At 50.7% G+C, this 26,384-nt stretch overlaps 1 protein-coding gene across 1 annotated transcript; it reads right to left on the bottom strand.

Annotated features, from left to right (window-relative positions):
• Positions 1-2,046: 2,046 nt before the first annotated feature.
• Positions 2,047-26,384, bottom strand: LOC124371090 (collagen alpha-1(III) chain-like). The gene is made up of 10 exons (XM_046829403.1): positions 25,798-26,384; positions 22,886-23,092; positions 19,973-20,179; positions 17,061-17,267; positions 14,149-14,355; positions 11,237-11,443; positions 8,325-8,531; positions 5,414-5,620; positions 2,500-2,706; positions 2,047-2,444 (listed from the first exon to the last, which is right to left on the bottom strand). The coding sequence occupies exons 1-10, from the start codon at positions 25,991-25,993 to the stop codon at positions 2,047-2,049; spliced, it is 2,250 nt and encodes a 749-aa protein (XP_046685359.1). The 5' UTR covers positions 25,994-26,384.

The following is a 26,384-nucleotide window of genomic DNA, read 5'->3' as shown; positions in this document are numbered from 1 at the left end:
GAACCCCAGCGGACCCCCCACCCCGTCTTCCGGCATTGAGACCATCACCGGCTGAGCCCCTTCATCCGTCAGGCCCCCCGGATATTCATCGGAACCCCCCGACCAAGCCAACAAGGATGACGGGGATGACTGGGGTCGGATCCTGGCCGTGATCAACGGTATTCAGCCGCTATGCCGAATAGGGACCCGACTTCAAGAGCTGGCAGCCAGGGAGGGCGACATACGAGATGATTTGGACCTGCTGGTGGAGGAGCTGCATCAGGCGTTCAGGGAGGCCATCCCGGAGGAGGAGAGGAGACGCCCGTCAACGAGGGGAACCAGACCTGCCCGCTCAGAGAAAACCAGGAGAAAGGTTACGAGGTATGCGAGGACCAAGGATCTCTACAAAAAGAACCCCTCCCGTCTGGCCAACTTGGTAATAAACAACTACTTAGGCGACCTAACCAGGGATAAGCCCCGGGTCGACCCGCCGAGGGAGGGGGTTCAAGATTTGTTTCAGAGTCTCTGGGGGACACCGTATGGGACAAGACTCCAAATCCAGCCGGCAGAACAACAGCCAAATGCAAGAGTAGACACAGTGATGCCCAGGGAGGTGACTGCCAGGATGAGGCGGTTGCGCCCAGGAGGGGCCCCCGGACCGGACGGTGTTACGAAAAAGGGTTTAACGTCTTACCCATACGCAGCAAACACCTTGGCGATCCTGTTTAACATCGTCCTGTTCCGGGGTCTCTACCCCCGAGAATGGCTGGCCAATAGGACTACCCTGATTCCGAAAGCGGGGAAAGATTTATCGAGGCCGGAGAACTGGAGGCCCATCACCATTGCCCCACTTGTAGGCCGGATGTATAGTGGCATGGTGGAGACGAGGCTACTCAGACAGGTGACAATGTCGGAGAGGCAGCGGGGTTTCCGCCCAGGGAATGGTTGCCACATCAAGTGCTGGATCCTCGACAAGGTCATCCGACAGGGGAAGAGGAGCCAGGTGGTCGGCATGCAGCTCGACGTGAGTAAGGCGTTCGACACTGTATCTCACGACGCCATCGCGGAGGTACTGCGCGGTCACGGGGTTTCGCCTTGTTTGCAGCGGACCGTCGCCGGGATGTACGCCGGCTGCACGACTACCTTGGGAGACTTCGGAACCAACATCTTGATCCGTCGGGGAGTGAAGCAGGGCGACCCACTCTCCCCCCTCCTGTTCAACTTGGTACTGGACCCGCTGCTGGAGGAGCTGCAGACGTCTGGGGGAGGATTCTCCATCGGGGACCGGAAACTGGCGGCCATGGCGTACGCGGACGACTTGACACTTCTAGCCGACACCCAGGAGAGTATGGGGTTGCTGCTTCGCAGAACGGAGGAATATCTGCAGGACGTCGGGATGAGCCTTTCGGCGCGGAAGTGTGGGGCTTTTTACATACAACGGAAAGGGGACGCTTGGGTAACTCTGCCTGTGGACTTTACCATCCAGGGGCAGCCCCTACAGCTTTATACTGCCGGCTCCATCTTCGGCTACCTGGGCCTGACCTTCGGAATCAGGAAGGGGTTCCAGAACGAACAACATCTGGACATTCTCTGCAAGGCTACGACCAGAGTCCGACGTCTGTCATTGAAGCCGCACCAGAAGGTCACTCTTCTGATGCAGTATGTGGTACCGGCCTTTGCCCACCGTCTAGCCATCGACACGCCGTCACAGAACGAACTCAGCCGAGTTAATACTCACTTGAAGCAGGAGGTGAAGAAGATCATGCATCTCCACCCGAGTACCACCGACAGCCTGCTCTACACCCGGAAAAAGGACGGAGGACTTGGTTTTCCCCATCTGGTGCAGCAGGCCCGGCTGTGCGGACTTCGAGCTGCGACCGCACTTCTGGCCATGGAGGACCCCCTGCTTCAGGAGCTGGGACGGCGTGGCGGCTGGCCGGCCTACGTGGAGAGGCTTGCCGGGCAACTCCGGATCCCATATCCTCCGACACCCAAAGACCTGATTACGGCCAAGCAGGAATGGAAGGACGAAGAGTTCCGGAGGTGGACGACTCAGCATGCCCACGGTTAGGGAGTCAACTGGTTCCGAAACAACCCGTTGGGGAACCATTGGCTCCTCAACCAGAACGCCTTGAGGCCGGGGCAGTACATTGACGCCCTCAAACTGAGAACCAACACCTTCGGGACCAGGACGGCGATAAACCGAACAGCCAAAAATAACGTCACCTTGTGCCGGCGGTGCCGTCTAAAACCGGAAACTCTGGGACACGTCATCGGTGAGTGTTCAGCGGGACAGCGAGCGAGGATAGACACAACTGAATCGTGGGAGCCATCGAAGAGAACTGTAAGAAGAGAGGATGGACCGTGGCCAGGGAGCAACAGTTCAACGTCGGGGAGGATCGCCTGAGGCCGGATCTCGTGGTCAACCAGCGAGACCGTGTCCTCATCGTCGATGTCACCCTCCCCTACGAGAACGGCGCGTCACTGTCCGCAGCGCCCCCGAAGAAAGTGACAACTTACCAGCCGCTGCTCCCCACGATCCAGAGGGATTTCCAGGCCACGACGGGAGGTCATGCCCGTGGTCGTCGGAACCCGTGGAGCCCTCCCTCAAGCCACCGTCACCGGGCTGAAGAAGCTGGGCATCACCGAGAGACGGACGCTGATGGACTTCACCCTGATGGCCATCAGGACATCGATCGATATCTGCAGAGGGCATCTGGACTACGGCTGAAACAAAGAGAGAAGCAAATCAGAGCCTGAAAGAAGATGAAGAAGATATAAGAACAAATAAATAAGTAACAGATTCATACAGAAGAGGCGATGCACACAAGAACAGGCAAGAAGAAAAAGTAAAGTAAAGAGAGACAGAAGAAAATAAGAGAAACAGTAGGAACAGAAGTAAAGAAAACATTTGTAAGCGAAAAAGCAAGCTTCCGCGCTGCTAGAGAAGATTAAAAGTGGAAAAATAGTAGACATAACAAAGAAGATAGACAAACAAAAGAAAACAAAGATAAGATCCAGAAATAGGAGAAGATAGAAAAACAATACAAATACAACACTCCTGTGGAGGAATCGCTTACAAATAGCCTTAAAAAACAAATAGCCAAATTCCTCGTCATCTAATTAGTGACGCGCATGAATGGATTAACGAGATTCCCTCTGTCCCTATCTACTATCTAGCGAAACCACTGTCAAGGGAACGGGCTTGGAAAAATCAGCGGGGAAAGAAGACCCTGTTGAGCTTGACTCTAGTCTGGCACTGTAAGGAGACATGAGAGGTGTAGCATAAGTGGGAGATCGGGGCAACCCGTGTCGCCGGTGAAATACCACTACTTTCATCGTTTCTTTACTTACTCGGTTGGGCGGAGGGCGTCCGTCGCTTGCTTCGGCACGGCGGGACGGTCTTCTCGCGCCAAGCGTTCAAGGGTTGAATTAGGTCAATGGTAAGGTTGAATTTAGTTCAACCTAAATTTTCTAAATATCCTTGGTTTCAAAACAATAAATTACAAAGATGGAAGGTAATAAACTTATGTAGACTAAGATTTGGACATGCTAGGGTATATTACCATCTCTTTAGAATTAAACAATATTTTACTCCATTATGCGTAGAGTGTACTATGGGAGTAAAAGAAACTGTAGGCCATCTAATCATGGAATGTCCAAAGCAACATTTTGCTAGAGAGCAATGCTTTAAAAAAATTAACAAAATTAAACCCAATTTATCCAATGAAGAGAAATTAATAGAAATTCTACGAAGTTTAGATATGGAGTTATATAATGAGATTTTAAAATTTATATCAGTAATCAATAAAAATATATAATAATAATAAAAACAACATACATTAAACACTGATACACTAGGAAACATAAATGTTTCCTGGTATCCTGAAGTATTTATTCCGTGGCCCACCAATTTCGGGTTAGGCTATACCTGACAGGCCCAAGGCGTTCGACACTGTATCTCACGACGCCATCGCGGAGGTACTGCGCGGTCACGGGGTTTCGCCTTGTTTGCAGCGGACCGTCGCCGGGATGTACGCCGGCTGCACGACTACCTTGGGAGACTTCGGAACCAACATCTTGATCCGTCGGGGAGTGAAGCAGGGCGACCCACTCTCCCCCCTCCTGTTCAACTTGGTACTGGACCCGCTGCTGGAGGAGCTGCAGACGTCTGGGGGAGGATTCTCCATCGGGGACCGGAAACTGGCGGCCATGGCGTACGCGGACGACTTGACACTTCTAGCCGACACCCAGGAGAGTATGGGGTTGCTGCTTCGCAGAACGGAGGAATATCTGCAGGACGTCGGGATGAGCCTTTCGGCGCGGAAGTGTGGGGCTTTTTACATACAACGGAAAGGGGACGCTTGGGTAACTCTGCCTGTGGACTTTACCATCCAGGGGCAGCCCCTACAGCTTTATACTGCCGGCTCCACCTTCGGCTACCTGGGCCTGACCTTCGGAATCAGGAAGGGGTTCCAGAACGAACAACATCTGGACATTCTCTGCAAGGCTACGACCAGAGTCCGACGTCTGTCATTGAAGCCGCACCAGAAGGTCACTCTTCTGATGCAGTATGTGGTACCGGCCTTTGCCCACCGTCTAGCCATCGACACGCGCCGTCACAGAACGAACTCAGCCGAGTTAATACTCACTTGAAGCAGGAGGTGAAGAAGATCATGCATCTCCACCCGAGTACCACCGACAGCCTGCTCTACACCCGGAAAAGGAACGGAGGACTTGGTTTTCCCCATCTGGTGCAGCAGGCCCGGCTGTGCGGACTTCGAGCTGCGACCGCACTTCTGGCCATGGAGGACCCCCTGCTTCAGGAGCTGGGACGGCGTGGCGGCTGGCCGGCCTACGTGGAGAGGCTTGCCGGGCAACTCCGGATCCCATATCCTCCGACACCCAAAGACCTGATTACGGCCAAGCAGGAATGGAAGGACGAAGAGTTCCGGAGGTGGACGACTCAGCATGCCCACGGTTAGGGAGTCAACTGGTTCCGAAACAACCCGTTGGGGAACCATTGGCTCCTCAACCAGAACGCCTTGAGGCCGGGGCAGTACATTGACGCCCTCAAACTGAGAACCAACACCTTCGGGACCAGGACGGCGATAAACCGAACAGCCAAAAATAACGTCACCTTGTGCCGGCGGTGCCGTCTAAAACCGGAAACTCTGGGACACGTCATCGGTGAGTGTTCAGCGGGACAGCGAGCGAGGATAGACACAACTGAATCGTGGGAGCCATCGAAGAGAACTGTAAGAAGAGAGGATGGACCGTGGCCAGGGAGCAACAGTTCAACGTCGGGGAGGATCGCCTGAGGCCGGATCTCGTGGTCAACCAGCGAGACCGTGTCCTCATCGTCGATGTCACCCTCCCCTACGAGAACGGCGCGTCACTGTCCGCAGCGCCCCCGAAGAAAGTGACAACTTACCAGCCGCTGCTCCCCACGATCCAGAGGGATTTCCAGGCCACGACGGGAGGTCATCCCCGTGGTCGTCGGAACCCGTGGAGCCCTCCCTCAAGCCACCGTCACCGGGCTGAAGAAGCTGGGCATCACCGAGAGACGGACGCTGATGGACTTCACCCTGATGGCCATCAGGACATCGATCGATATCTGCAGAGGGCATCTGGACTACGGCTGAAACAAAGAGAGAAGCAAATCAGAGCCTGAAAGAAGATGAAGAAGATATAAGAACAAATAAATAAGTAACAGATTCATACAGAAGAGGCGATGCACACAAGAACAGGCAAGAAGAAAAAGTAAAGTAAAGAGAGACAGAAGAAAATAAGAGAAACAGTAGGAACAGAAGTAAAGAAAACATTTGTAAGCGAAAAAGCAAGCTTCCGCGCTGCTAGAGAAGATTAAAAGTGGAAAAATAGTAGACATAACAAAGAAGATAGACAAACAAAAGAAAACAAAGATAAGATCCAGAAATAGGAGAAGATAGAAAAACAATACAAATACAACACTCCTGTGGAGGAATCGCTTACAAATAGCCTTAAAAAACAAATAGCCAAATTCCTCGTCATCTAATTAGTGACGCGCATGAATGGATTAACGAGATTCCCTCTGTCCCTATCTACTATCTAGCGAAACCACTGTCAAGGGAACGGGCTTGGAAAAATCAGCGGGGAAAGAAGACCCTGTTGAGCTTGACTCTAGTCTGGCACTGTAAGGAGACATGAGAGGTGTAGCATAAGTGGGAGATCGGGGCAACCCGTGTCGCCGGTGAAATACCACTACTTTCATCGTTTCTTTACTTACTCGGTTGGGCGGAGGGCGTCCGTCGCTTGCTTCGGCACGGCGGGACGGTCTTCTCGCGCCAAGCGTTCAAGGGTTGAATTAGGTCAGTGGTAAGGTTAAATTTAGTTCAACCTAAATTTTCTAAATATCCTTGGTTTCAAAACAATAAATTACAAAGATGGAAGGTAATAAACTTATGTAGACTAAGATTTGGACATGCTAGGGTATATTACCATCTCTTTAGAATTAAACAATATTTTACTCCATTATGCGTAGAGTGTACTATGGGAGTAAAAGAAACTGTAGGCCATCTAATCATGGAATGTCCAAAGCAACATTTTGCTAGAGAGCAATGCTTTAAAAAAATAACAAAATTAAACCCAATTTATCCAATGAAGAGAAATTAATAGAAATTCTACGAAGTTTAGATATGGAGTTATATAATGAGATTTTAAAATTTATATCAGTAATCAATAAAAATATATAATAATAATAAAAACAACATACATTAAACACTGATACACTAGGAAACATAAATGTTTCCTGGTATCCTGAAGTATTTATTCCGTGGCCCACCAATTTCGGGTTAGGCTATACCTGACAGGCCCAAGGCGTTCGACACTGTATCTCACGACGCCATCGCGGAGGTACTGCGCGGTCACGGGGTTTCGCCTTGTTTGCAGCGGACCGTCGCCGGGATGTACGCCGGCTGCACGACTACCTTGGGAGACTTCGGAACCAACATCTTGATCCGTCGGGGAGTGAAGCAGGGCGACCCACTCTCCCCCCTCCTGTTCAACTTGGTACTGGACCCGCTGCTGGAGGAGCTGCAGACGTCTGGGGGAGGATTCTCCATCGGGGACCGGAAACTGGCGGCCATGGCGTACGCGGACGACTTGACACTTCTAGCCGACACCCAGGAGAGTATGGGGTTGCTGCTTCGCAGAACGGAGGAATATCTGCAGGACGTCGGGATGAGCCTTTCGGCGCGGAAGTGTGGGGCTTTTTACATACAACGGAAAGGGGACGCTTGGGTAACTCTGCCTGTGGACTTTACCATCCAGGGGCAGCCCCTACAGCTTTATACTGCCGGCTCCACCTTCGGCTACCTGGGCCTGACCTTCGGAATCAGGAAGGGGTTCCAGAACGAACAACATCTGGACATTCTCTGCAAGGCTACGACCAGAGTCCGACGTCTGTCATTGAAGCCGCACCAGAAGGTCACTCTTCTGATGCAGTATGTGGTACCGGCCTTTGCCCACCGTCTAGCCATCGACACGCCGTCACAGAACGAACTCAGCCGAGTTAATACTCACTTGAAGCAGGAGGTGAAGAAGATCATGCATCTCCACCCGAGTACCACCGACAGCCTGCTCTACACCCGGAAAAGGAACGGAGGACTTGGTTTTCCCCATCTGGTGCAGCAGGCCCGGCTGTGCGGACTTCGAGCTGCGACCGCACTTCTGGCCATGGAGGACCCCCTGCTTCAGGAGCTGGGACGGCGTGGCGGCTGGCCGGCCTACGTGGAGAGGCTTGCCGGGCAACTCCGGATCCCATATCCTCCGACACCCAAAGACCTGATTACGGCCAAGCAGGAATGGAAGGACGAAGAGTTCCGGAGGTGGACGACTCAGCATGCCCACGGTTAGGGAGTCAACTGGTTCCGAAACAACCCGTTGGGGAACCATTGGCTCCTCAACCAGAACGCCTTGAGGCCGGGGCAGTACATTGACGCCCTCAAACTGAGAACCAACACCTTCGGGACCAGGACGGCGATAAACCGAACAGCCAAAAATAACGTCACCTTGTGCCGGCGGTGCCGTCTAAAACCGGAAACTCTGGGACACGTCATCGGTGAGTGTTCAGCGGGACAGCGAGCGAGGATAGACACAACTGAATCGTGGGAGCCATCGAAGAGAACTGTAAGAAGAGAGGATGGACCGTGGCCAGGGAGCAACAGTTCAACGTCGGGGAGGATCGCCTGAGGCCGGATCTCGTGGTCAACCAGCGAGACCGTGTCCTCATCGTCGATGTCACCCTCCCCTACGAGAACGGCGCGTCACTGTCCGCAGCGCCCCCGAAGAAAGTGACAACTTACCAGCCGCTGCTCCCCACGATCCAGAGGGATTTCCAGGCCACGACGGGAGGTCATCCCCGTGGTCGTCGGAACCCGTGGAGCCCTCCCTCAAGCCACCGTCACCGGGCTGAAGAAGCTGGGCATCACCGAGAGACGGACGCTGATGGACTTCACCCTGATGGCCATCAGGACATCGATCGATATCTGCAGAGGGCATCTGGACTACGGCTGAAACAAAGAGAGAAGCAAATCAGAGCCTGAAAGAAGATGAAGAAGATATAAGAACAAATAAATAAGTAACAGATTCATACAGAAGAGGCGATGCACACAAGAACAGGCAAGAAGAAAAAGTAAAGTAAAGAGAGACAGAAGAAAATAAGAGAAACAGTAGGAACAGAAGTAAAGAAAACATTTGTAAGCGAAAAAGCAAGCTTCCGCGCTGCTAGAGAAGATTAAAAGTGGAAAAATAGTAGACATAACAAAGAAGATAGACAAACAAAAGAAAACAAAGATAAGATCCAGAAATAGGAGAAGATAGAAAAACAATACAAATACAACACTCCTGTGGAGGAATCGCTTACAAATAGCCTTAAAAAACAAATAGCCAAATTCCTCGTCATCTAATTAGTGACGCGCATGAATGGATTAACGAGATTCCCTCTGTCCCTATCTACTATCTAGCGAAACCACTGTCAAGGGAACGGGCTTGGAAAAATCAGCGGGGAAAGAAGACCCTGTTGAGCTTGACTCTAGTCTGGCACTGTAAGGAGACATGAGAGGTGTAGCATAAGTGGGAGATCGGGGCAACCCGTGTCGCCGGTGAAATACCACTACTTTCATCGTTTCTTTACTTACTCGGTTGGGCGGAGGGCGTCCGTCGCTTGCTTCGGCACGGCGGGACGGTCTTCTCGCGCCAAGCGTTCAAGGGTTGAATTAGGTCAGTGGTAAGGTTAAATTTAGTTCAACCTAAATTTTCTAAATATCCTTGGTTTCAAAACAATAAATTACAAAGATGGAAGGTAATAAACTTATGTAGACTAAGATTTGGACATGCTAGGGTATATTACCATCTCTTTAGAATTAAACAATATTTTACTCCATTATGCGTAGAGTGTACTATGGGAGTAAAAGAAACTGTAGGCCATCTAATCATGGAATGTCCAAAGCAACATTTTGCTAGAGAGCAATGCTTTAAAAAAATTAACAAAATTAAACCCAATTTATCCAATGAAGAGAAATTAATAGAAATTCTACGAAGTTTAGATATGGAGTTATATAATGAGATTTTAAAATTTATATCAGTAATCAATAAAAATATATAATAATAATAAAAACAACATACATTAAACACTGATACACTAGGAAACATAAATGTTTCCTGGTATCCTGAAGTATTTATTCCGTGGCCCACCAATTTCGGGTTAGGCTATACCTGACAGGCCCAAGGCGTTCGACACTGTATCTCACGACGCCATCGCGGAGGTACTGCGCGGTCACGGGGTTTCGCCTTGTTTGCAGCGGACCGTCGCCGGGATGTACGCCGGCTGCACGACTACCTTGGGAGACTTCGGAACCAACATCTTGATCCGTCGGGGAGTGAAGCAGGGCGACCCACTCTCCCCCCTCCTGTTCAACTTGGTACTGGACCCGCTGCTGGAGGAGCTGCAGACGTCTGGGGGAGGATTCTCCATCGGGGACCGGAAACTGGCGGCCATGGCGTACGCGGACGACTTGACACTTCTAGCCGACACCCAGGAGAGTATGGGGTTGCTGCTTCGCAGAACGGAGGAATATCTGCAGGACGTCGGGATGAGCCTTTCGGCGCGGAAGTGTGGGGCTTTTTACATACAACGGAAAGGGGACGCTTGGGTAACTCTGCCTGTGGACTTTACCATCCAGGGGCAGCCCCTACAGCTTTATACTGCCGGCTCCACCTTCGGCTACCTGGGCCTGACCTTCGGAATCAGGAAGGGGTTCCAGAACGAACAACATCTGGACATTCTCTGCAAGGCTACGACCAGAGTCCGACGTCTGTCATTGAAGCCGCACCAGAAGGTCACTCTTCTGATGCAGTATGTGGTACCGGCCTTTGCCCACCGTCTAGCCATCGACACGCCGTCACAGAACGAACTCAGCCGAGTTAATACTCACTTGAAGCAGGAGGTGAAGAAGATCATGCATCTCCACCCGAGTACCACCGACAGCCTGCTCTACACCCGGAAAAGGAACGGAGGACTTGGTTTTCCCCATCTGGTGCAGCAGGCCCGGCTGTGCGGACTTCGAGCTGCGACCGCACTTCTGGCCATGGAGGACCCCCTGCTTCAGGAGCTGGGACGGCGTGGCGGCTGGCCGGCCTACGTGGAGAGGCTTGCCGGGCAACTCCGGATCCCATATCCTCCGACACCCAAAGACCTGATTACGGCCAAGCAGGAATGGAAGGACGAAGAGTTCCGGAGGTGGACGACTCAGCATGCCCACGGTTAGGGAGTCAACTGGTTCCGAAACAACCCGTTGGGGAACCATTGGCTCCTCAACCAGAACGCCTTGAGGCCGGGGCAGTACATTGACGCCCTCAAACTGAGAACCAACACCTTCGGGACCAGGACGGCGATAAACCGAACAGCCAAAAATAACGTCACCTTGTGCCGGCGGTGCCGTCTAAAACCGGAAACTCTGGGACACGTCATCGGTGAGTGTTCAGCGGGACAGCGAGCGAGGATAGACACAACTGAATCGTGGGAGCCATCGAAGAGAACTGTAAGAAGAGAGGATGGACCGTGGCCAGGGAGCAACAGTTCAACGTCGGGGAGGATCGCCTGAGGCCGGATCTCGTGGTCAACCAGCGAGACCGTGTCCTCATCGTCGATGTCACCCTCCCCTACGAGAACGGCGCGTCACTGTCCGCAGCGCCCCCGAAGAAAGTGACAACTTACCAGCCGCTGCTCCCCACGATCCAGAGGGATTTCCAGGCCACGACGGGAGGTCATCCCCGTGGTCGTCGGAACCCGTGGAGCCCTCCCTCAAGCCACCGTCACCGGGCTGAAGAAGCTGGGCATCACCGAGAGACGGACGCTGATGGACTTCACCCTGATGGCCATCAGGACATCGATCGATATCTGCAGAGGGCATCTGGACTACGGCTGAAACAAAGAGAGAAGCAAATCAGAGCCTGAAAGAAGATGAAGAAGATATAAGAACAAATAAATAAGTAACAGATTCATACAGAAGAGGCGATGCACACAAGAACAGGCAAGAAGAAAAAGTAAAGTAAAGAGAGACAGAAGAAAATAAGAGAAACAGTAGGAACAGAAGTAAAGAAAACATTTGTAAGCGAAAAAGCAAGCTTCCGCGCTGCTAGAGAAGATTAAAAGTGGAAAAATAGTAGACATAACAAAGAAGATAGACAAACAAAAGAAAACAAAGATAAGATCCAGAAATAGGAGAAGATAGAAAAACAATACAAATACAACACTCCTGTGGAGGAATCGCTTACAAATAGCCTTAAAAAACAAATAGCCAAATTCCTCGTCATCTAATTAGTGACGCGCATGAATGGATTAACGAGATTCCCTCTGTCCCTATCTACTATCTAGCGAAACCACTGTCAAGGGAACGGGCTTGGAAAAATCAGCGGGGAAAGAAGACCCTGTTGAGCTTGACTCTAGTCTGGCACTGTAAGGAGACATGAGAGGTGTAGCATAAGTGGGAGATCGGGGCAACCCGTGTCGCCGGTGAAATACCACTACTTTCATCGTTTCTTTACTTACTCGGTTGGGCGGAGGGCGTCCGTCGCTTGCTTCGGCACGGCGGGACGGTCTTCTCGCGCCAAGCGTTCAAGGGTTGAATTAGGTCAGTGGTAAGGTTAAATTTAGTTCAACCTAAATTTTCTAAATATCCTTGGTTTCAAAACAATAAATTACAAAGATGGAAGGTAATAAACTTATGTAGACTAAGATTTGGACATGCTAGGGTATATTACCATCTCTTTAGAATTAAACAATATTTTACTCCATTATGCGTAGAGTGTACTATGGGAGTAAAAGAAACTGTAGGCCATCTAATCATGGAATGTCCAAAGCAACATTTTGCTAGAGAGCAATGCTTTAAAAAAATTAACAAAATTAAACCCAATTTATCCAATGAAGAGAAATTAATAGAAATTCTACGAAGTTTAGATATGGAGTTATATAATGAGATTTTAAAATTTATATCAGTAATCAATAAAAATATATAATAATAATAAAAACAACATACATTAAACACTGATACACTAGGAAACATAAATGTTTCCTGGTATCCTGAAGTATTTATTCCGTGGCCCACCAATTTCGGGTTAGGCTATACCTGACAGGCCCAAGGCGTTCGACACTGTATCTCACGACGCCATCGCGGAGGTACTGCGCGGTCACGGGGTTTCGCCTTGTTTGCAGCGGACCGTCGCCGGGATGTACGCCGGCTGCACGACTACCTTGGGAGACTTCGGAACCAACATCTTGATCCGTCGGGGAGTGAAGCAGGGCGACCCACTCTCCCCCCTCCTGTTCAACTTGGTACTGGACCCGCTGCTGGAGGAGCTGCAGACGTCTGGGGGAGGATTCTCCATCGGGGACCGGAAACTGGCGGCCATGGCGTACGCGGACGACTTGACACTTCTAGCCGACACCCAGGAGAGTATGGGGTTGCTGCTTCGCAGAACGGAGGAATATCTGCAGGACGTCGGGATGAGCCTTTCGGCGCGGAAGTGTGGGGCTTTTTACATACAACGGAAAGGGGACGCTTGGGTAACTCTGCCTGTGGACTTTACCATCCAGGGGCAGCCCCTACAGCTTTATACTGCCGGCTCCACCTTCGGCTACCTGGGCCTGACCTTCGGAATCAGGAAGGGGTTCCAGAACGAACAACATCTGGACATTCTCTGCAAGGCTACGACCAGAGTCCGACGTCTGTCATTGAAGCCGCACCAGAAGGTCACTCTTCTGATGCAGTATGTGGTACCGGCCTTTGCCCACCGTCTAGCCATCGACACGCCGTCACAGAACGAACTCAGCCGAGTTAATACTCACTTGAAGCAGGAGGTGAAGAAGATCATGCATCTCCACCCGAGTACCACCGACAGCCTGCTCTACACCCGGAAAAGGAACGGAGGACTTGGTTTTCCCCATCTGGTGCAGCAGGCCCGGCTGTGCGGACTTCGAGCTGCGACCGCACTTCTGGCCATGGAGGACCCCCTGCTTCAGGAGCTGGGACGGCGTGGCGGCTGGCCGGCCTACGTGGAGAGGCTTGCCGGGCAACTCCGGATCCCATATCCTCCGACACCCAAAGACCTGATTACGGCCAAGCAGGAATGGAAGGACGAAGAGTTCCGGAGGTGGACGACTCAGCATGCCCACGGTTAGGGAGTCAACTGGTTCCGAAACAACCCGTTGGGGAACCATTGGCTCCTCAACCAGAACGCCTTGAGGCCGGGGCAGTACATTGACGCCCTCAAACTGAGAACCAACACCTTCGGGACCAGGACGGCGATAAACCGAACAGCCAAAAATAACGTCACCTTGTGCCGGCGGTGCCGTCTAAAACCGGAAACTCTGGGACACGTCATCGGTGAGTGTTCAGCGGGACAGCGAGCGAGGATAGACACAACTGAATCGTGGGAGCCATCGAAGAGAACTGTAAGAAGAGAGGATGGACCGTGGCCAGGGAGCAACAGTTCAACGTCGGGGAGGATCGCCTGAGGCCGGATCTCGTGGTCAACCAGCGAGACCGTGTCCTCATCGTCGATGTCACCCTCCCCTACGAGAACGGCGCGTCACTGTCCGCAGCGCCCCCGAAGAAAGTGACAACTTACCAGCCGCTGCTCCCCACGATCCAGAGGGATTTCCAGGCCACGACGGGAGGTCATCCCCGTGGTCGTCGGAACCCGTGGAGCCCTCCCTCAAGCCACCGTCACCGGGCTGAAGAAGCTGGGCATCACCGAGAGACGGACGCTGATGGACTTCACCCTGATGGCCATCAGGACATCGATCGATATCTGCAGAGGGCATCTGGACTACGGCTGAAACAAAGAGAGAAGCAAATCAGAGCCTGAAAGAAGATGAAGAAGATATAAGAACAAATAAATAAGTAACAGATTCATACAGAAGAGGCGATGCACACAAGAACAGGCAAGAAGAAAAAGTAAAGTAAAGAGAGACAGAAGAAAATAAGAGAAACAGTAGGAACAGAAGTAAAGAAAACATTTGTAAGCGAAAAAGCAAGCTTCCGCGCTGCTAGAGAAGATTAAAAGTGGAAAAATAGTAGACATAACAAAGAAGATAGACAAACAAAAGAAAACAAAGATAAGATCCAGAAATAGGAGAAGATAGAAAAACAATACAAATACAACACTCCTGTGGAGGAATCGCTTACAAATAGCCTTAAAAAACAAATAGCCAAATTCCTCGTCATCTAATTAGTGACGCGCATGAATGGATTAACGAGATTCCCTCTGTCCCTATCTACTATCTAGCGAAACCACTGTCAAGGGAACGGGCTTGGAAAAATCAGCGGGGAAAGAAGACCCTGTTGAGCTTGACTCTAGTCTGGCACTGTAAGGAGACATGAGAGGTGTAGCATAAGTGGGAGATCGGGGCAACCCGTGTCGCCGGTGAAATACCACTACTTTCATCGTTTCTTTACTTACTCGGTTGGGCGGAGGGCGTCCGTCGCTTGCTTCGGCACGGCGGGACGGTCTTCTCGCGCCAAGCGTTCAAGGGTTGAATTAGGTCAATGGTAAGGTTGAATTTAGTTCAACCTAAATTTTCTAAATATCCTTGGTTTCAAAACAATAAATTACAAAGATGGAAGGTAATAAACTTATGTAGACTAAGATTTGGACATGCTAGGGTATATTACCATCTCTTTAGAATTAAACAATATTTTACTCCATTATGCGTAGAGTGTACTATGGGAGTAAAAGAAACTGTAGGCCATCTAATCATGGAATGTCCAAAGCAACATTTTGCTAGAGAGCAATGCTTTAAAAAAATTAACAAAATTAAACCCAATTTATCCAATGAAGAGAAATTAATAGAAATTCTACGAAGTTTAGATATGGAGTTATATAATGAGATTTTAAAATTTATATCAGTAATCAATAAAAATATATAATAATAATAAAAACAACATACATTAAACACTGATACACTAGGAAACATAAATGTTTCCTGGTATCCTGAAGTATTTATTCCGTGGCCCACCAATTTCGGGTTAGGCTATACCTGACAGGCCCAAGGCGTTCGACACTGTATCTCACGACGCCATCGCGGAGGTACTGCGCGGTCACGGGGTTTCGCCTTGTTTGCAGCGGACCGTCGCCGGGATGTACGCCGGCTGCACGACTACCTTGGGAGACTTCGGAACCAACATCTTGATCCGTCGGGGAGTGAAGCAGGGCGACCCACTCTCCCCCCTCCTGTTCAACTTGGTACTGGACCCGCTGCTGGAGGAGCTGCAGACGTCTGGGGGAGGATTCTCCATCGGGGACCGGAAACTGGCGGCCATGGCGTACGCGGACGACTTGACACTTCTAGCCGACACCCAGGAGAGTATGGGGTTGCTGCTTCGCAGAACGGAGGAATATCTGCAGGACGTCGGGATGAGCCTTTCGGCGCGGAAGTGTGGGGCTTTTTACATACAACGGAAAGGGGACGCTTGGGTAACTCTGCCTGTGGACTTTACCATCCAGGGGCAGCCCCTACAGCTTTATACTGCCGGCTCCACCTTCGGCTACCTGGGCCTGACCTTCGGAATCAGGAAGGGGTTCCAGAACGAACAACATCTGGACATTCTCTGCAAGGCTACGACCAGAGTCCGACGTCTGTCATTGAAGCCGCACCAGAAGGTCACTCTTCTGATGCAGTATGTGGTACCGGCCTTTGCCCACCGTCTAGCCATCGACACGCCGTCACAGAACGAACTCAGCCGAGTTAATACTCACTTGAAGCAGGAGGTGAAGAAGATCATGCATCTCCACCCGAGTACCACCGACAGCCTGCTCTACACCCGGAAAAGGAACGGAGGACTTGGTTTTCCCCATCTGGTGCAGCAGGCCCGGCTGTGCGGACTTCGAGCTGCGACCGCACTTCTGGCCATGGAGGACCCCCTGCTTCAGGAGCTGGGACGGCGTGGCGGCTGGCCGGCCTACGTGGAGAGGCTTGCCGGGCAACTCCGGATCCCATATCCTCCGACACCCAAAGACCTGATTACGGCCAAGCAGGAATGGAAGGACGAAGAGTTCCGGAGGTGGACGACTCAGCATGCCCACGGTTAGGGAGTCAACTGGTTCCGAAACAACCCGTTGGGGAACCATTGGCTCCTCAACCAGAACGCCTTGAGGCCGGGGCAGTACATTGACGCCCTCAAACTGAGAACCAACACCTTCGGGACCAGGACGGCGATAAACCGAACAGCCAAAAATAACGTCACCTTGTGCCGGCGGTGCCGTCTAAAACCGGAAACTCTGGGACACGTCATCGGTGAGTGTTCAGCGGGACAGCGAGCGAGGATAGACACAACTGAATCGTGGGAGCCATCGAAGAGAACTGTAAGAAGAGAGGATGGACCGTGGCCAGGGAGCAACAGTTCAACGTCGGGGAGGATCGCCTGAGGCCGGATCTCGTGGTCAACCAGCGAGACCGTGTCCTCATCGTCGATGTCACCCTCCCCTACGAGAACGGCGCGTCACTGTCCGCAGCGCCCCCGAAGAAAGTGACAACTTACCAGCCGCTGCTCCCCACGATCCAGAGGGATTTCCAGGCCACGACGGGAGGTCATCCCCGTGGTCGTCGGAACCCGTGGAGCCCTCCCTCAAGCCACCGTCACCGGGCTGAAGAAGCTGGGCATCACCGAGAGACGGACGCTGATGGACTTCACCCTGATGGCCATCAGGACATCGATCGATATCTGCAGAGGGCATCTGGACTACGGCTGAAACAAAGAGAGAAGCAAATCAGAGCCTGAAAGAAGATGAAGAAGATATAAGAACAAATAAATAAGTAACAGATTCATACAGAAGAGGCGATGCACACAAGAACAGGCAAGAAGAAAAAGTAAAGTAAAGAGAGACAGAAGAAAATAAGAGAAACAGTAGGAACAGAAGTAAAGAAAACATTTGTAAGCGAAAAAGCAAGCTTCCGCGCTGCTAGAGAAGATTAAAAGTGGAAAAATAGTAGACATAACAAAGAAGATAGACAAACAAAAGAAAACAAAGATAAGATCCAGAAATAGGAGAAGATAGAAAAACAATACAAATACAACACTCCTGTGGAGGAATCGCTTACAAATAGCCTTAAAAAACAAATAGCCAAATTCCTCGTCATCTAATTAGTGACGCGCATGAATGGATTAACGAGATTCCCTCTGTCCCTATCTACTATCTAGCGAAACCACTGTCAAGGGAACGGGCTTGGAAAAATCAGCGGGGAAAGAAGACCCTGTTGAGCTTGACTCTAGTCTGGCACTGTAAGGAGACATGAGAGGTGTAGCATAAGTGGGAGATCGGGGCAACCCGTGTCGCCGGTGAAATACCACTACTTTCATCGTTTCTTTACTTACTCGGTTGGGCGGAGGGCGTCCGTCGCTTGCTTCGGCACGGCGGGACGGTCTTCTCGCGCCAAGCGTTCAAGGGTTGAATTAGGTCAGTGGTAAGGTTAAATTTAGTTCAACCTAAATTTTCTAAATATCCTTGGTTTCAAAACAATAAATTACAAAGATGGAAGGTAATAAACTTATGTAGACTAAGATTTGGACATGCTAGGGTATATTACCATCTCTTTAGAATTAAACAATATTTTACTCCATTATGCGTAGAGTGTACTATGGGAGTAAAAGAAACTGTAGGCCATCTAATCATGGAATGTCCAAAGCAACATTTTGCTAGAGAGCAATGCTTTAAAAAAATTAACAAAATTAAACCCAATTTATCCAATGAAGAGAAATTAATAGAAATTCTACGAAGTTTAGATATGGAGTTATATAATGAGATTTTAAAATTTATATCAGTAATCAATAAAAATATATAATAATAATAAAAACAACATACATTAAACACTGATACACTAGGAAACATAAATGTTTCCTGGTATCCTGAAGTATTTATTCCGTGGCCCACCAATTTCGGGTTAGGCTATACCTGACAGGCCCAAGGCGTTCGACACTGTATCTCACGACGCCATCGCGGAGGTACTGCGCGGTCACGGGGTTTCGCCTTGTTTGCAGCGGACCGTCGCCGGGATGTACGCCGGCTGCACGACTACCTTGGGAGACTTCGGAACCAACATCTTGATCCGTCGGGGAGTGAAGCAGGGCGACCCACTCTCCCCCCTCCTGTTCAACTTGGTACTGGACCCGCTGCTGGAGGAGCTGCAGACGTCTGGGGGAGGATTCTCCATCGGGGACCGGAAACTGGCGGCCATGGCGTACGCGGACGACTTGACACTTCTAGCCGACACCCAGGAGAGTATGGGGTTGCTGCTTCGCAGAACGGAGGAATATCTGCAGGACGTCGGGATGAGCCTTTCGGCGCGGAAGTGTGGGGCTTTTTACATACAACGGAAAGGGGACGCTTGGGTAACTCTGCCTGTGGACTTTACCATCCAGGGGCAGCCCCTACAGCTTTATACTGCCGGCTCCACCTTCGGCTACCTGGGCCTGACCTTCGGAATCAGGAAGGGGTTCCAGAACGAACAACATCTGGACATTCTCTGCAAGGCTACGACCAGAGTCCGACGTCTGTCATTGAAGCCGCACCAGAAGGTCACTCTTCTGATGCAGTATGTGGTACCGGCCTTTGCCCACCGTCTAGCCATCGACACGCCGTCACAGAACGAACTCAGCCGAGTTAATACTCACTTGAAGCAGGAGGTGAAGAAGATCATGCATCTCCACCCGAGTACCACCGACAGCCTGCTCTACACCCGGAAAAGGAACGGAGGACTTGGTTTTCCCCATCTGGTGCAGCAGGCCCGGCTGTGCGGACTTCGAGCTGCGACCGCACTTCTGGCCATGGAGGACCCCCTGCTTCAGGAGCTGGGACGGCGTGGCGGCTGGCCGGCCTACGTGGAGAGGCTTGCCGGGCAACTCCGGATCCCATATCCTCCGACACCCAAAGACCTGATTACGGCCAAGCAGGAATGGAAGGACGAAGAGTTCCGGAGGTGGACGACTCAGCATGCCCACGGTTAGGGAGTCAACTGGTTCCGAAACAACCCGTTGGGGAACCATTGGCTCCTCAACCAGAACGCCTTGAGGCCGGGGCAGTACATTGACGCCCTCAAACTGAGAACCAACACCTTCGGGACCAGGACGGCGATAAACCGAACAGCCAAAAATAACGTCACCTTGTGCCGGCGGTGCCGTCTAAAACCGGAAACTCTGGGACACGTCATCGGTGAGTGTTCAGCGGGACAGCGAGCGAGGATAGACACAACTGAATCGTGGGAGCCATCGAAGAGAACTGTAAGAAGAGAGGATGGACCGTGGCCAGGGAGCAACAGTTCAACGTCGGGGAGGATCGCCTGAGGCCGGATCTCGTGGTCAACCAGCGAGACCGTGTCCTCATCGTCGATGTCACCCTCCCCTACGAGAACGGCGCGTCACTGTCCGCAGCGCCCCCGAAGAAAGTGACAACTTACCAGCCGCTGCTCCCCACGATCCAGAGGGATTTCCAGGCCACGACGGGAGGTCATCCCCGTGGTCGTCGGAACCCGTGGAGCCCTCCCTCAAGCCACCGTCACCGGGCTGAAGAAGCTGGGCATCACCGAGAGACGGACGCTGATGGACTTCACCCTGATGGCCATCAGGACATCGATCGATATCTGCAGAGGGCATCTGGACTACGGCTGAAACAAAGAGAGAAGCAAATCAGAGCCTGAAAGAAGATGAAGAAGATATAAGAACAAATAAATAAGTAACAGATTCATACAGAAGAGGCGATGCACACAAGAACAGGCAAGAAGAAAAAGTAAAGTAAAGAGAGACAGAAGAAAATAAGAGAAACAGTAGGAACAGAAGTAAAGAAAACATTTGTAAGCGAAAAAGCAAGCTTCCGCGCTGCTAGAGAAGATTAAAAGTGGAAAAATAGTAGACATAACAAAGAAGATAGACAAACAAAAGAAAACAAAGATAAGATCCAGAAATAGGAGAAGATAGAAAAACAATACAAATACAACACTCCTGTGGAGGAATCGCTTACAAATAGCCTTAAAAAAACAAATAGCCAAATTCCTCGTCATCTAATTAGTGACGCGCATGAATGGATTAACGAGATTCCCTCTGTCCCTATCTACTATCTAGCGAAACCACTGTCAAGGGAACGGGCTTGGAAAAATCAGCGGGGAAAGAAGACCCTGTTGAGCTTGACTCTAGTCTGGCACTGTAAGGAGACATGAGAGGTGTAGCATAAGTGGGAGATCGGGGCAACCCGTGTCGCCGGTGAAATACCACTACTTTCATCGTTTCTTTACTTACTCGGTTGGGCGGAGGGCGTCCGTCGCTTGCTTCGGCACGGCGGGACGGTCTTCTCGCGCCAAGCGTTCAAGGGTTGAATTAGGTCAATGGTAAGGTTGAATTTAGTTCAACCTAAATTTTCTAAATATCCTTGGTTTCAAAACAATAAATTACAAAGATGGAAGGTAATAAACTTATGTAGACTAAGATTTGGACATGCTAGGGTATATTACCATCTCTTTAGAATTAAACAATATTTTACTCCATTATGCGTAGAGTGTACTATGGGAGTAAAAGAAACTGTAGGCCATCTAATCATGGAATGTCCAAAGCAACATTTTGCTAGAGAGCAATGCTTTAAAAAAATTAACAAAATTAAACCCAATTTATCCAATGAAGAGAAATTAATAGAAATTCTACGAAGTTTAGATATGGAGTTATATAATGAGATTTTAAAATTTATATCAGTAATCAATAAAAATATATAATAATAATAAAAACAACATACATTAAACACTGATACACTAGGAAACATAAATGTTTCCTGGTATCCTGAAGTATTTATTCCGTGGCCCACCAATTTCGGGTTAGGCTATACCTGACAGGCCCAAGGCGTTCGACACTGTATCTCACGACGCCATCGCGGAGGTACTGCGCGGTCACGGGGTTTCGCCTTGTTTGCAGCGGACCGTCGCCGGGATGTACGCCGGCTGCACGACTACCTTGGGAGACTTCGGAACCAACATCTTGATCCGTCGGGGAGTGAAGCAGGGCGACCCACTCTCCCCCCTCCTGTTCAACTTGGTACTGGACCCGCTGCTGGAGGAGCTGCAGACGTCTGGGGAAGGATTCTCCATCGGGGACCGGAAACTGGCGGCCATGGCGTACGCGGACGACTTGACACTTCTAGCCGACACCCAGGAGAGTATGGGGTTGCTGCTTCGCAGAACGGAGGAATATCTGCAGGACGTCGGGATGAGCCTTTCGGCGCGGAAGTGTGGGGCTTTTTACATACAACGGAAAGGGGACGCTTGGGTAACTCTGCCTGTGGACTTTACCATCCAGGGGCAGCCCCTACAGCTTTATACTGCCGGCTCCACCTTCGGCTACCTGGGCCTGACCTTCGGAATCAGGAAGGGGTTCCAGAACGAACAACATCTGGACATTCTCTGCAAGGCTACGACCAGAGTCCGACGTCTGTCATTGAAGCCGCACCAGAAGGTCACTCTTCTGATGCAGTATGTGGTACCGGCCTTTGCCCACCGTCTAGCCATCGACACGCCGTCACAGAACGAACTCAGCCGAGTTAATACTCACTTGAAGCAGGAGGTGAAGAAGATCATGCATCTCCACTCGAGTACCACCGACAGCCTGCTCTACACCCGGAAAAAGGACGGAGGACTTGGTTTTCCCCATCTGGTGCAGCAGGCCCGGCTGTGCGGACTTCGAGCTGCGACCGCACTTCTGGCCATGGAGGACCCCCTGCTTCAGGAGCTGGGACGGCGTGGCGGCTGGCCGGCCTACGTGGAGAGGCTTGCCGGGCAACTCCGGATCCCATATCCTCCGACACCCAAAGACCTGATTACGGCCAAGCAGGAATGGAAGGACGAAGAGTTCCGGAGGTGGACGACTCAGCATGCCCACGGTTAGGGAGTCAACTGGTTCCGAAACAACCCGTTGGGGAACCATTGGCTCCTCAACCAGAACGCCTTGAGGCCGGGGCAGTACATTGACGCCCTCAAACTGAGAACCAACACCTTCGGGACCAGGACGGCGATAAACCGAACAGCCAAAAATAACGTCACCTTGTGCCGGCGGTGCCGTCTAAAACCGGAAACTCTGGGACACGTCATCGGTGAGTGTTCAGCGGGACAGCGAGCGAGGAAAGATACAACTGAATCGTGGGAGCCATCGAAGAGAACTGTAAGAAGAGAGGATGGACCGTGGCCAGGGAGCAACAGTTCAACGTCGGGGAGGATCGCCTGAGGCCGGATCTCGTGGTCAACCAGCGAGACCGTGTCCTCATCGTCGATGTCACCCTCCCCTACGAGAACGGCGCGTCACTGTCCGCAGCGCCCCCGAAGGAAGTGACAAATTACCAGCCGCTGCTCCCCACGATCCAGAGGGATTTCCAGGCCACGACGGGAGGTCATCCCCGTGGTCGTCGGAACCCGTGGAGCCCTCCCTCAAGCCACCGTCACCGGGCTGAAGAAGCTGGGCATCACCGAGAGACGGACGCTGATGGACTTCACCCTGATGGCCATCAGGACATCGATCGATATCTGCAGAGGGCATCTGGACTACGGCTGAAACAAAGAGAGAAGCAAATCAGAGCCTGAAAGAAGATGAAGAAGATATAAGAACAAATAAATAAGTAACAGATTCATACAGAAGAGGCGATGCACACAAGAACAGGCAAGAAGAAAAAGTAAAGTAAAGAGAGACAGAAGAAAATAAGAGAAACAGTAGGAACAGAAGTAAAGAAAACATTTGTAAGCGAAAAAGCAAGCTTCCGCGCTGCTAGAGAAGATTAAAAGTGGAAAAATAGTAGACATAACAAAGAAGATAGACAAACAAAAGAAAACAAAGATAAGATCCAGAAATAGGAGAAGATAGAAAAACAATACAAATACAACACTCCTGTGGAGGAATCGCTTACAAATAGCCTTAAAAAACAAATAGCCAAATTCCTCGTCATCTAATTAGTGACGCGCATGAATGGATTAACGAGATTCCCTCTGTCCCTATCTACTATCTAGCGAAACCACTGTCAAGGGAACGGGCTTGGAAAAATCAGCGGGGAAAGAAGACCCTGTTGAGCTTGACTCTAGTCTGGCACTGTAAGGAGACATGAGAGGTGTAGCATAAGTGGGAGATCGGGGCAACCCGTGTCGCCGGTGAAATACCACTACTTTCATCGTTTCTTTACTTACTCGGTTGGGCGGAGGGCGTCCGTCGCTTGCTTCGGCACGGCGGGACGGTCTTCTCGCGCCAAGTGTTCAAGGGTTGAATTAGGTCAATGGTAAGGTTGAATTTAGTTCAACCTAAATTTTCTAAATATCCTTGGTTTCAAAACAATAAATTACAAAGATGGAAGGTAATAAACTTATGTAGACTAAGATTTGGACATGCTAGGGTATATTACCATCTCTTTAGAATTAAACAATATTTTACTCCATTATGCGTAGAGTGTACTATGGGAGTAAAAGAAACTGTAGGCCATCTAATCATGGAATGTCCAAAGCAACATTTTGCTAGAGAGCAATGCTTTAAAAAAATTAACAAAATTAAACCCAATTTATCCAATGAAGAGAAATTAATAGAAATTCTACGAAGTTTAGATATGGAGTTATATAATGAGATTTTAAAATTTATATCAGTAATCAATAAAAATATATAATAATAATAAAAACAACATACATTAAACACTGATACACTAGGAAACATAAATGTTTCCTGGTATCCTGAAGTATTTATTCCGTGGCCCACCAATTTCGGGTTAGGCTATACCTGACAGGCCCAAGGCGTTCGACACTGTATCTCACGACGCCATCGCGGAGGTACTGCGCGGTCACGGGGTTTCGCCTTGTTTGCAGCGGACCGTCGCCGGGATGTACGCCGGCTGCACGACTACCTTGGGAGACTTCGGAACCAACATCTCGATCCGTCGGGGAGTGAAGCAGGGCGACCCACTCTCCCCCCTCCTGTTCAACTTGGTACTGGACCCGCTGCTGGAGGAGCTGCAGACGTCTGGGGGAGGATTCTCCATCGGGGACCGGAAACTGGCGGCCATGGCGTACGCGGACGACTTGACACTTCTAGCCGACACCCAGGAGAGTATGGGGTTGCTGCTTCGCAGAACGGAGGAATATCTGCAGGACGTCGGGATGAGCCTTTCGGCGCGAAAGTGTGGGGCTTTTTACATACAACGGAAAGGGGACGCTTGGGTAACTCTGCCTGTGGACTTTACCATCCAGGGGCAGCCCCTACAGCTTTATACTGCCGGCTCCACCTTCGGCTACCTGGGCCTAACCTTCGGAATCAGGAAGGGGTTCCAGAACGAACAACATCTGGACATTCTCTGCAAGGCTACGACCAGAGTCCGACGTCTGTCATTGAAGCCGCACCAGAAGGTCACTCTTCTGATGCAGTTTGTGGTACCGGCCTTTGCCTACCGTCTAGCCATCGACACGCCGTCACAGAACGAACTCAGCCGAGTTAATACTCACTTGAAGCAGGATGTGAAGAAGATCATGCATCTCCACCCGAGTACCACCGACAGCCTGCTCTACACCCGGAAAAAGGACGGAGGACTTGGTTTTCCCCATCTGGTGCAGCAGGCCCGGCTGTGCGGACTTCGAGCTGCGACCGCACTTCTGGCCATGGAGGACCCCCTGCTTCAGGAGCTGGGACGGCGTGGCGGCTGGCCGGCCTACGTGGAGAGGCTTGCCGGGCAACTCCGGATCCCATATCCTCCGATACCCAAAGACCTGATTACGGCCAAGCAGGAATGGAAGGACGAAGAGTTCCGGAGGTGGACGACTCAGCATGCCCACGGTTAGGGAGTCAACTGGTTCCGAAACAACCCGTTGGGGAACCATTGGCTCCTCAACCAGAACGCCTTGAGGCCGGGGCAGTACATTGACGCCCTCAAACTGAGAACCAACACCTTCGGGACCAGGACGGCGATAAACCGAACAGCCAAAAATAACGTCACCTTGTGCCGGCGGTGCCGTCTAAAACCGGAAACTCTGGGACACGTCATCGGTGAGTGTTCAGCGGGACAGCGAGCGAGGATAGATACAACTGAATCGTGGGAGCCATCGAAGAGAACTGTAAGAAGAGAGGATGGACCGTGGCCAGGGAGCAACAGTTCAACGTCGGGGAGGATCGCCTGAGGCCGGATCTCGTGGTCAACCAGCGAGACCGTGTCCTCATCGTCGATGTCACCCTCCCCTACGAGAACGGCGCGTCACTGTCCGCAGCGCCCCCGAAGAAAGTGACAACTTACCAGCCGCTGCTCCCCACGATCCAGAGGGATTTCCAGGCCACGACGGGAGGTCATCCCCGTGGTCGTCGGAACCCGTGGAGCCCTCCCTCAAGCCACCGTCACCGGGCTGAAGAAGCTGGGCATCACCGAGAGACGGACGCTGATGGACTTCACCCTGATGGCCATCAGGACATCGATCGATATCTGCAGAGGGCATCTGGACTACGGCTGAAACAAAGAGAGAAGCAAATCAGAGCCTGAAAGAAGATGAAGAAGATATAAGAACAAATAAATAAGTAACAGATTCATACAGAAGAGGCGATGCACACAAGAACAGGCAAGAAGAAAAAGTAAAGTAAAGAGAGACAGAAGAAAATAAGAGAAACAGTAGGAACAGAAGTAAAGAAAACATTTGTAAGCGAAAAAGCAAGCTTCCGCGCTGCTAGAGAAGATTAAAAGTGGAAAAATAGTAGACATAACAAAGAAGATAGACAAACAAAAGAAAACAAAGATAAGATCCAGAAATAGGAGAAGATAGAAAAACAATACAAATACAACACTCCTGTGGAGGAATCGCTTACAAATAGCCTTAAAAAACAAATAGCCAA

Source organism: Homalodisca vitripennis, unplaced genomic scaffold (assembly GCF_021130785.1).
Source record: "Homalodisca vitripennis isolate AUS2020 unplaced genomic scaffold, UT_GWSS_2.1 ScUCBcl_910;HRSCAF=3854, whole genome shotgun sequence".
Lineage (NCBI taxonomy): Eukaryota > Metazoa > Arthropoda > Insecta > Hemiptera > Cicadellidae > Homalodisca > Homalodisca vitripennis.
Note: the sequence above shows the minus strand (reverse complement) of the source record. Positions and strands in the feature narration are given on the sequence as shown.